Here is a 12042-nt window from a genome sequence, read left to right on the forward strand (position 1 = left end):
CATCACAGGCATTACAGGGGAAGGTAGAAATAACAATACCTCCAGTTAAACTGTAATTCCTAGAGAATTTCTCTAAAAGATGCTAGGGCTGCCTTCCCAGGAAGCCCTCTGCCGCAGGGCAGAGAGAAAACCAGGCCCTGCCCAGGCCTGTAGGCACAACATGCAAACATGGCTCTCCTCCCTGCACCCTTCTCACGCACAGCCCAAGGAGGTGGTAGCTCCCAGGGCCAGGGGAACCCTCTCTGGGTGGGAATGCTTCTGCACCCCGCCCTTCACCTGGCAATTCTCCACCAGCCTAAGATACAATCTCTGCTTTCCTCACTGGCAAGCCCCAGGCAGGAGAGGTCTACAGGAGTTGATAGGAGTGAGAAGGCTCTGTAAATGTGGAAAAGTATGGGCCAGCAAGTAAGGGGCTCTGGGTAAGATCCAATCAATCAGGTATCGATCACAGCCTCCTTTCTCTTTCCCTTGCTTCTCTTTCTCAAACCAGCCTGGCATGGTGAAAAGTCAGACAAGCCTGTCTGACACCCCAGGTCCTTCACAGGGTAGTTCCCGAACCTCTCTGAGCTGTAGTTTCCCCAGCTCTATAATGGGAACAACAATGCTTGCCTCATTGCATGTTGTAAAGATGAAGCAATCTCAAATAAGGTAGAACCCGGCTGGAAACCAGACTCTAAGCGAGCCAGTCACTTTTTCTCTTCTAGACTCACTTTCCCCAATCTTAAAATGGGAATCAGTATGAAACAACAACAACAAAAAAAAAACACCAAAAAAAAAAAAAAAAAAACCCTACTTCTCTGGGTTGCTACCCGTGTTTATGTTTGGTTTTGTGATGTTGAGGCCTGTAGTTTTGTGCATACAAGGCAACCATTCTACCACCGAGCTATAACCCTAGCCCAGTGTGAGGGTTTTTTTCTTTTTATGTTCCTTTGATTTTTGTTTGTTTGTCTGTTTTGAGACAGGGTCTCTCTGTGTAGCACTGGCAGTCTTGGAACTCGCTCTGTAGACCAAGCTGCTAGCCTTGAACTCAAGAGATTTGCCTGCCTCTGTCTGAGTGCTGGGATTAAAGGTGTGAGGTTTTAATGAGCTACTGCTTGTACAGTGCACAGCCCCTTAACTGCTAGAAACTAAAGGCTCAATGAATGGTATTGACTTTTTCGGTAATTCAGAATCGAACCTAGCTCTCTTTCAAGACCTCTGTTCCAAAGAGTCTGTACAGGACGCAAGATAGCTGGTCCCCCTTGTAGCCTCACCTGCAGCATCTTTATACAGAAAAGGCCACTTACATCTCCAAGGAGAGCATTTTTTTTTTTTTTTTTGCATAGAGAGTAAGGGAAAGGACTGAAACACTTTCCTCAAGTTAACAGCAGGACTGGCCTGAGCAGCTAAACCCAAACTTCTCAGTGCAGAAAGACTTTCTGGTGGTGCCTGTGATTGTCCAGAGAAAATGGAGAACTCAGACAGGGCCTCCCGTTCCGTCTGCTGCTCACTACCCCAGCGCCTCTTTAAAAGGAAGGTTTTACTTGGTTTACTTGGTACTGAAGGAGCTGCTTAGGCTGTAAATATGAAACAGCTGTTACCAGCCTTAGGCCAAAGCGTCAAGTATGGATGGCAAAGGAGGACAAATATTCAGCTCTACAAAAGCACATGCATTTATTGTTACTTCCCTGTCCAAAGTTGGGGAGGCTTAGACCAGACGATGACAGATACAGGGGAGGGGCGAGGCATGACCTTTCTAGAAGCACTGACCTATCTGGTATAAATCCAGCCAAGAAGCCATGCACAGAAGGAGACAATAGTTTCCTGTTTATCAGAACATATTGAAGGGCAGGTGACTATTGGCAGAGTCCTGTATGCCAGAGACTCTTAAATACTGTATAGATTTGCATTCATTCTTAAGACCAGAAGTGGACCTGGTTACTGTTCTCAACTTTGGGTGAGAAAATTAAGGTATGTAGGAATTGGCCAACAGGGCAACCTGGCTATGCCTCTCTATGAAACCACCCTATGCAAGACAGGCAGAGCATCGGGGTGACAGAACCAAGGACCAGGAGACTCATTGGCACAGCTTTTAATCTGTGGGTACTGTGGAGAGTAATGCATGGGAAATCTCTCAGCCCCTGACTGCCTCAGTTTGCTCCCCTATAAAATGGGGGTGATGCCAACTACTTATCAGGGTCCCAGACATAGTAAAAGTAATGTTTGCAAAACACCTCTTATTTGGTGCCTGGAATACAGTGAAAGGCCAATGAATGTGTTATACACGCGCCAGCTGTGGTGGGGAAATCATGACAGTCATTGATCTTGTCAATTATCTTCTGCCTGAAAACTCTGCCCCACCCATCCTATTCACCCAGTCAAGCCGGCTCATTCTCTGGAGGTGGCCCTGCCGCCCTGATGTGCATGCTCTCCACTCTACGTTTTTTTTTTTCTTGACAGAGGATTTGAGGTGGGATTTCATGTAGCCCAGGCTAGCCATCACTTTGCTATTTTGCTGAGGGTGACCCTGAACTTCTGATCTTCCTGCCTCTAGTTCCCAAGGGAGCTGAGGCCTAGCACCGATGGAAAAGCACCCATGCACATTTTGGGGGGTGAAGACTTTCTCCTTTGGCAGCCATGCTTGGTGCTTTGGACTGAGGCTGGGTATCCATTGCTCCCTGTCTGTGGCCTTGGCAACAGCCTCAGGACTAAGTGGCTAAGCATTGCAGACAGCCAGGCAGTGAGGGCAAGAAGGAGCAGAAATGACTCTCTAGTTCCTCCAGTGTTTACCCCTCTGGCATTTTAAGGCTGGATAGAAAACTGAGTTGTAGGAAAAACAGAGGCTGTGTTTTATTTCTGGGGAGCCTGACTCCAGGACCAGGGTGAGCCCCCATGTCTTATTTCCTGTATCTCGATGTAGAAGGACAAGAGCCAGAGGTCCATCTGGCTCTGCCGCTTGGCGCAACGGAAGTGGCATACCCTGGCAGGCGAGGTTGGTTTCCTTGCTGAACTTTATTGGGCAGAGTCTACATGCTAGCTGGGTCATGCCGCAGGACACAGAGCCTATCAAGAGACATTTGTCCGTGTTACAAACAGTTTTGGCACTACCATCAAATGAACCACTGGACATTCGTATTGACAAACAGGATTTACACCCCCAGTTCCATCTCGTATGCAATCACACGTGCGTGTGTGAGTACATGTGCATACGTGTGTGCACCGGAATGCATGCATGCAAGGTGGAGGCCGGTGGTCTACGTCAGGTGTCTTCCTCAATCACTCTCTACCTTATCTTTTGAGACAGGCTCTCTCACTGAACCCAGTGTTCAACAGCTGGCTTGGCTACTAAGCCAAAAGACTGCCTCTGTGTCAGGTTACATATGAGAGCAACAACGCCCAAAATTTTTGTCCTGGGTGCTGGGGATCCGAACTCAGGTCCTTGTACTTGTTCAGTACACTGCTCTGACTGGCGCCATCTTTCTGTTCCTTTTGCACTCAGCATACACCTTCCCCAGGTATGCTGCCCTCTGTGTTTCTATTTTATTTTCCTTTTTGTTGGTTGGTTTGGCTTCACACTAGCCAAACAAATGCTTCAACACTGAACTACATTCTCAGCCTCAATTTTTTTTTTCATTAAAATTTTGAGACAGCATCTTATTTTGTAGCCTAAGCTGACTTTGAGCTCACATCCAGGCTTGCCTCAAACTAGATGACACCCAATCCAGCCTCCTGAGACAGATTACGTGTGAGCATATGATCCCAGCTCCGTGCTGATGAGGACGTTTTTGGTTTTGCGTGAGCTTTACCGGGTCTCAACACTTTTTGAAAACCATGGCTTTTGAACTGCTAATGGATGGAACCAAACTCTGTCTGCATTTATGCCCATCGGGGTTAGAGGGGCATAAGCACACTACCAACTCCTTAATCCCCTGAGGAGTGTGCCCAAGGAGGTGCCTGCTGACGGCAAATTGTTTTGTTGTGTTTTTAAAGATTTATTTATTTGTTTTATTTCTATGAGTACACTGTAGCTGTCTTCAGACACATCAGAAGAGGGCATCAGTTCCCATTACAGATGGTTGTGAGCCACCATGGGTTGCTGGGATTTGAACTCAGGACCTCTGGGCGAGCAGTCAGTGCTCTTAACCGCTGAGCCATCTCTCCAGCCCAGCAAATGGTTTTAATTGTAAATTTCTTAGCTTTCTCCTTTTTAGTAAAATTAAAAAGTTTTGTTTTATTATTTTTTTTTAATACAAGGTCTCATATGCTGCCCTGGCTGTTCTGGAACTTACCATGTAGACCAGGCTGACCTTGAACTCAGAGACCCATCTGGCTCTGCCTCCCTAGTGTTGGGATCACAGAGGTGAGCCATGTCTGGAAATTTTTAAAATTCATATCAATTTCATTTTAATATTTTTAATTTTTCCTTTTTAAAAAATTATTTTTATTTGTTTGTTTGTTCATCCGTCCATCCATTCATTCCAGACATGGTTTCTTTGTTAGCCCTGGCTGTTCTGGAACTCCCTCTTTAGACCAGGTTGACCTTGAACTCAGATCCACCTGTTGCCCCACCCCCAACCCCTAGTGCTGAGATTAAAGGTGTGCACCACCACCATCACCACCACCACCACCACCTATGCATTTTAAGATTTTAAGGGAGCTTTTCAGAATCCTGTCATGCTCTGTCTGGCAAGGAAGTGATTCGGAAAGAAGTGTGAGAGGGTCTGACGCTTGGCATCGTAGTTCTTCCTCTATCAAAGCCTTTGTGTCTAGTGTGCATGTGCAATTCTAGGGTCTTAGGGAAACTCGTCATGGCCATTCATCAAAGCCCTGTTTCTAATATAGCCCTGCCAGGTCCTTCTTTCCAATTGCTTTCCTGTCTTGGAGTGGGGAGGGATGTTGTACTGGTTCCCTGAATCCAACTTTGCATCACAGAGGTGTCAAATTGTGGTTTGGTGGCTCTCCTCCCATCCTCCCTTTAATTCCCAGCACTGAACTCGGAGCCTAGTGCATAGTAGTTAATCACTCTACCACCCAGGTACAGCTCCCTTTCTCCTTTTTTCTCCTCTCTCTCCAGGCTGGTGCTGGACTCTCTGTAGCCCAGGGAGGCCTTACACGCACCATCCTCCTACCTTGGTCTCTTGAGTAGCTGGACTCCAGCCCTGGCTACTTCTTTCTTTCATCCAGAACCTCCATCTTGGATAATCCGTCTTCCGCCCAGAAGGACAGTCCTGGAATTCCTTATCTCCTCAGAGAACCTGCCACCCTTCATTCTCAGCCTCTTTGGCCTTTCAAACAGGAGGGTTTGTGCTTCCTTCCAGCAGATTGGGCTCTCCCTGGGAGCTGTGTCTTCTTGTGAGACTCTTAAACCTAGGGATTCAGCCCGTGGATACTACCGTACACAGGCTCTGCCCCTTAAGACATCCTCGGTTTCCCCTCCTGGGACTGGGAGTGCCTGTGGGCAGGGACCCAGCCAAGCGCAGGTTCGTAGAACAAAGCCAAACTCAGTTCCTTCCTTTGCTCCTTAAGCTGAGCTGTTCCTGGGTGCCCTGTGAATGCGGGGAGCTTATTCTGCCACCCACAGGCCCTCCATGCCAGCTGGAGAGCCTGGTGTTGCCACTCTGTACCTCCCTCGTGCTGAATCCTCAGAGACCTTTCCTTAAAGAGAGGGTGCCCTGCGGAGTCAATTAATTAAATACTACAAGCTGTGTGTATCTTAGCAGCCAGAAGCAGACTCAGTGCTATGTAGGGGCACAGCAGGGCGATTGCTCTGTACAAGATGGCATGGAAGTCACCAGAAGGACACAGGAAAGCCATAGATAGTGTCAGTGGGCCCCAAATACTGCCTAGCCGGGACTGGCAGGAACCCCCAGGTCAGCGGTTCTCAGCTTGGAGGACAGAATGAAGGTTCTTTCCAATTTGCTTTAAAGTAAAGGCCAACCTTGGCTACATAATGAGGATGAGGCTAGCCTGGGCTACATGAGATCATGCCTCAAACAAAACAGCACAGAAAATGCCCCCAAAACATTCAAGGCACCCTTCATCTCCCTCAGAAGAGACTTACTCATCATCAAAGCTCTCTACTGGAGTCCTTCCCCTGAGTGCCCGCAACATGCTCCCCCACCTTCCACCTCCTCACACCCTCCTTTTTTAAGCCAATGCTTTCAGCCCCTCACAATGCTCTTCCTCAAAATGGGATCCTGCTGTACAATCCTATTGTTTCTGTAACTCCTGTCCAACCCTCACCAATGGTCACTTTGGTATTTGCTCTCACCGGGGAATATACTGGCTGCCATCGCTGCTTAGTCTCCTCTTCTGGGGACTTGGGGCACATCGATGGCTCTTCTTGTTCGTCCTGTCATCACACATCTCCTGCCATGCTGTGGCTCCCCTCCAGTCCCTTTGCAACCCCTTCTGAGACTCATGTAGTCTTGAGCCAGTCTCGAGTTCTCCTTCCTCACTTCGATCTGCACCCTGTCTGTCCTTGGGTGAGCTCCTCCCCACCCATCACTTTATGTAGCCTGAATCAGGGTCGCCTTGGTCCTGACCAATCTCCACATGGGGAACACTTACACCTCTCTACCTCCCTAAACCCTATCTTCCCTCCTTCACCTGCCATTGGATGAACTGGCCCTGTCCTCTTGTTCTTTGAATGGGAGCCTCACCAAAGCTCAGAACCCCAAGCCAGAAACCTCAGGGGCACATTTACTCATCCCCCTCTTTTTTCATGGTCCACAACCAACCTGTTGCCCTAATCATATCTCAAGAGAAGCTCTCCCCAACCTGGGTCTCCTCATAGCCACTTGTCGCAGAAAGTGCAATGGTCTATGTGTGCAGGTGCTGGTGTAAGAACCACACACTCATGCTCACCTTTGAGCTTCACAACTACCCCACCTAACAGATATTCTCGGCGTCCTACAGATGAGACCAAGCCACACGGAGATACAAGAACATGCCCAGGTAAAGCGGCCTTGAACTCAGCGTCTTCGTTCCCATTCCTGGCTCACCGCCCTGTGTTCATTACAACACCATCCCAGTTGGCTTTTCCTACAGTGGCTCCCCATCCACCTTGCTTTCCTCACCCCCAGCTCACTCAGTGTTCTGCCCTTGACGGGTACCAGTTACATTTGAAATGCCGCATGACCTCCTGCTTCCTATAGGAGAAGCTCTGAGCCTCACGGCCAGGCGCTCAGAGACCTTCCTAATTTGGCTCAACTCACAGCTCTGGCTTCACGTTCTGCCAACTCATTCCCAGATCCTGTCCAGTTCTTGCCAATTTGAGAGCCCTCTCTCGGCATGAAGTCTTTATCCACCCTGTCTTCTAGGCTTGGGACACTCCCAGTACTTTCCTCCAGCCAGAGTCCCACTGTTCCTTAGCCAACCACTTCCAGGACTGTCTTTACAGAGAGACTCTCAGGTAGTTACAGAGCTCAGCACACAAGGGACACAAGGGAATTTCTCTTCTCACAAGGGACACCCTCAGGCTCACATATAAGAGCAGCCGATATCCAGGAAATCAGCAGAGGGTCCCGGATATCACTTGATGGGTCTTTCTGTCTTTGCTCCAACATCACAAGGGAGTCTTTTCACTGCAGAACCCAAGATCAAAAAAAATCTAGAAAGGCTCTCTGGAAACTACTTTCCCTGGCATTCTACAGCTTGACTCTTGACTCGTCTCTTTCATAAGAAATAATGCCAGCTGTGGTAGCTCACTTGGAAGTCAGAGGCAGGAGGATCAAAGGTTCAAGATTATCATTAGCTACATATCGACTCAACAAGCCAAGGAACAAAAAGTGGAAGCCTGACTCCAACCCCTTAATCAGAATGGGTGGTAGTCAGAGAAAAATGGCGGTTCCTTAGCACACAGCCTATAAGAGTCCCGGAGCCAATCCTACCCTCTTCATTTCACCTATGAAGAAACTGAGACCCAGAAGGAAGAGACATGTGAAAGGCCAGCAGCCAGCGAAGGGCAAGCAATACTAGGGGCCAGGGATTGAGCCTCCATTTGAGCCTCTGCATGTTACCTTTCAACCCCATTGTACCTGCACCGGGACAAAGAGGCAGGCACCTCTGCTCCTAAAGATCACTGGCTTCATGCATAGTGGGCGAGGCAACAGCTCGGGTTCGTTCAACTTCAGGACTGCAGTCCATCCAGCCCTAGGCTGCAACTCTTAGTTGTACCAGCTAGCTTAGGGTTTGGCATAGGGGCTCTAAGGGTTAGAGGGGCATGGGGGCTCCCCAGGCTCTTTTGCTCTGGGGAGTCCAACAGCACCTTGTTTGTGTCTGAGCACAACCACGCTCGCTTTCCTCTTGCTCTCTCCCCACTCCCTCTGCCTCCCCTTTAGTCATAATGAGGTCATAGTCTCTGCTCCCAGGCCTCTCCCCAAGGACGGTGTGCTTAGATGGAGAGATGCAGAGGAGGGTTCAACAAAGGAACCAGGGGAAAATAAGCTCTAGAGTCAGAGGCATGTTTTCAAATCCTGCCCAAGCCAGTTGACCAATTGTATGACCTTTGTCAAGTTGCTCAATCTCTCAGGTCCTTGATTGAAAAGGGGCGGGGCTGCCTGGAAGGCAGTTTCCTCACCGGTAGAGTCTGGGTAGCAACACATAATTATCTCCTGGGCCGTGGTAGGAATAGGTGAGATGGTGCCTGCAGCACCGGTGGGCAGTGACTGCAGGCTGTCTTCCCTCCATGCGGACAGAGGAAGTAGACATGGCTGCCAGGCAGCTTCTATACCCCGACTTCATCCAGCTGAGGTATGAGTTCACCTCCCGGAGGACCTACTAAAAACCCGAAGGTAGTGAGAAACGGACCAAGGCTCAGGGTCCTGAGGCCTCAACCTATCCAGTATTCCTTCAGAGTCATAAAAATCTTAGGATGTCTGTCTTTCTACCATCTAATTTGCCTGGTTGAATTCCCCACCCTTTCTTTCTTTGAAGGTTGTGGGGAGGGAGTTGAAAAGGGTCTACTCTGCACCCCACCCCAGGCTGGGCTCAGATTCGTGGTAATCCTCCTGCCTCCCACAGCACTGACTGTACCAGATGGGGAGGGACTCCCATGTCTGCCTGGCTGGAATTTTCTCTCTGATAAGGATCGGTCTCCCATCTAACGACGTTGTGCAAGAAGCTGATTCTGTAGCCTTCCTCTCCAGTTATTGCAGAATTTATTATACTGCATAGACGGGAGTCCTTCCTCATAGCTAACCCAGATTCTCTCTTTAATGGGGCCCATGGCCTCTGGTCTCCAGGACAGACAGAGAGCAGTTGGTTTTTAACTTGTTGTCAAAATTCTCAGGCTTCTTAATGACTAAAACTGGATCACTTGCCTGAGAGGTTTTGGTTTAGGACCCTAGATCATCATCTATTTACCTGTGACGGATGCTTCTAGAATGAACAGCTTGTCGTCTTGGAAATGTTGGTAGTAACTTTTGATTCCTTCTTCAGATAGGAGAACCCAAGAATACATGCAATTGGTGTAGTGCATGCTTGACCCCATTCTTTCCCAGATTTCTAGCCAAGCCTGGACTGGGAATATGAGTATGGTGATCATCTAAGGTCCTACACAAACACACACACACACACGCGCACACACACACACACACACACACACACACACACACACACACACACACACCAGGCTTCCTGGTATTATGGCTACCCTTAGCTCTACTCCCTCCCCAGGTTCGCCTCATTGTTAGCAGTCCAACCTTCTCCCTATCACACCCTGTCTTACCTCCCACCTCCCAGGCTCCCTCCGTCAGCTTGTCACCTAGAGGCACATGTCATTTTAGCCTTCTCTCTAGCCATTCCCTTTGATTTCTCTGCCATCTTCCAACTCTATCTGGCTCTGTGCAAAGCCCGTCCAAACTAAGTCTAACTTCTTCCACTTTGGGTGACTTCCAAAGCACTAAGCTAGTGCTTCCATTTCCCAAGCCTGGTTACACACTCCTTTTCTGAGACAGAGTTAAGCTTGCTATGTAGCAAAGGATGATGACCTTGAATTTTTGACCTTTGTCCCAAGTTTGTCCCAAGTGCTGGGATTTCAGGCTTGCAATACCATGCCTGGTCCCACGTTGCTATGGATGAAATCAAGGCTTCCTCCCCACTAGGCAAGCACCCCGTTCCCTGAGCTGCTTCCACAGCCCCCAAGTGCTCCTGTCTAAATGATTGTTCTTTTCCCTTACTGTGGCCTCTACCAACTTGCTTTTAATCAAGAGTTTCTTATGGAAGAACGGCCACTCTGTCCCTTGGGGCTCCATAAATTCCTCGCTATCATCAGATAGTCAGATCATAAATCAATCGAGGCTCAGTCAGTACCCGGGGAGCTGAAGCTCTGCAGGTAATTATGCCAACTGCAGACAAATGTGAGAGCACAGCGCACTAGAAGGGAGACCCCAGCTCCCTTCTAAAGGGAGTGTGGAGGTGGCTGGGAGGACAGAGTCAGGGTTCTTTTATCCTAAAAGCTAGATGATCAAGAAGAATCACCAACAAATGTTTATATTTGTCTAACACCCCCAGAACTTACGGGACAGATGTCTTCCGACCCACGTTCTTACCTGTCTGTTGAAATCTAGGCCATTTCGATCATTTCCTGGAAAGAGATAACAGAGCATATGTATCAATCCCATGTAATCCAGACAGGGAAAAGGGATGCTACAAACTTCAGCTGTAGCCAGAATCTCACTGTTATCCCACTTTCCGGAAACATGAGGAGAAAGCCTTCTCCAGAGGAATGAGCAGCCAAGGAAAGAGTCACCTTGGAGGGCAGGCTGACTGGTCACACAGGAAGACCCAGAGCAGCTGGGTCTATCATATAGAGCCTTGGGACACCAGGTGTCCTGCTCTCCACTGATCAGCAAGAGGGAGCTGGTCAGAGAAACCAGAGGGACCATCTGAAGCCAACTTCCTCCTGGCCTTGCCCTCTGGGTATTATGATGCCGAAGTCCTGTCTCATCTGTAAGGTTGTCCCTCCAGCCCCCAGCCTTGTATTTCTTGTTTTGCTGATCCTGTTTCCTTTCATTGTTGATGTCTTACTGTGGCTGGGCATGGTGGAACATGCCTTTAAATCCAGCATTCAAGGGCCTCCCCTTCTCCCCCCCCCCAAAAAAAAACCCACCACCACCACCACCACCACCAACAACAACAACAACAACAACAACAACAACAACAACAACAACAACAACAACAAAAACAGTGGTCAAGTATAGTCCCGGCTGGTCTCTTTCCTGAAGATGACTTTGAACTCCTGATCCTCCTACCCTCCATCTCCAAAATACTGAGATTACAACTGTGTGCCACCACACCCAGCCTTTTCCTTTCTTGATAAATATTACACTGAAAAGGTAAATATGTGCCAAACAGAAAAGAGGCGAGGTGCAAAGGAGCCTAAAATGACAGGATTTTTGCCCTATATTCACCAATAATTGATATTTGGAGGTATCTTATAGTCTCCCCCCTCTTTTGAGGCAGGGTCCCATGCAGCCTAGACTGCCCTCAAACTTGCTATGTAGCTGTGGATGACACCGACTCCTGATTCTCCTGCCTCTGCTTCCTGAGTGCTGGGATTGCAGGCGTTCACCACAGTGCTGGGTTTATACTGTCCATGACTGGAGTCCAGAACCTGTGTGTGCTAATCGATCGCCCTACAGACTGAGCACGTCTCCTGCTCACCTTACAGCCTTTTCATTCGGTTTTACTTTGTGGGTGTCTAGTGTCTGTTCAGACTTTTACCCCTTTTCCAGGGAGTATCGTAAATGTGCTTTTGTACGCTTTTTGAACTATGCCTACTTCTCCTCTATTTGTAAACTTCATTTTAATCCCCAAATAATATTCTATTACATAATTTGCTTAAACACATACTTATTGCTAGATAAACTGAGGGAGAAAAACAACTTCTGCAGGCTGTCCTCCAAGGGTATGGAAAGATGACTCGGGTGTTCAAAACACTGGCTGCTTGCTCTTCTGGGGGACCCGAATTCAGTTCCCAACACCCTCGTTGAACAGCTCACTCTCACAGCCTGCCTATTGTTCTAACTCCAGAGGATCTGAGACCCATTTCCTGCCAGT

At 48.5% G+C, this 12042-nt stretch overlaps 1 protein-coding gene across 2 annotated transcripts in view; it reads right to left on the bottom strand.

Moving 5' to 3' along the window:
* Positions 1–12042, bottom strand: part of Pou2f3 (POU class 2 homeobox 3) — an 82143-nt gene that overhangs the window by 43795 nt on the left and 26306 nt on the right. For both annotated transcript variants that reach the window (XM_087560163.1, NM_001105745.1), the window contains 1 exon segment: positions 10533–10567. In XM_087560163.1, coding sequence (XP_087416289.1) covers positions 10533–10567 — 35 coding nt within the window.

Source organism: Rattus norvegicus, chromosome 8, assembly GCF_021556685.1.
Source record: "Rattus norvegicus strain SHRSP/BbbUtx chromosome 8, alternate assembly SHRSP_T2T, whole genome shotgun sequence".
NCBI classification, from domain to species: Eukaryota; Metazoa; Chordata; class Mammalia; order Rodentia; family Muridae; genus Rattus; species Rattus norvegicus.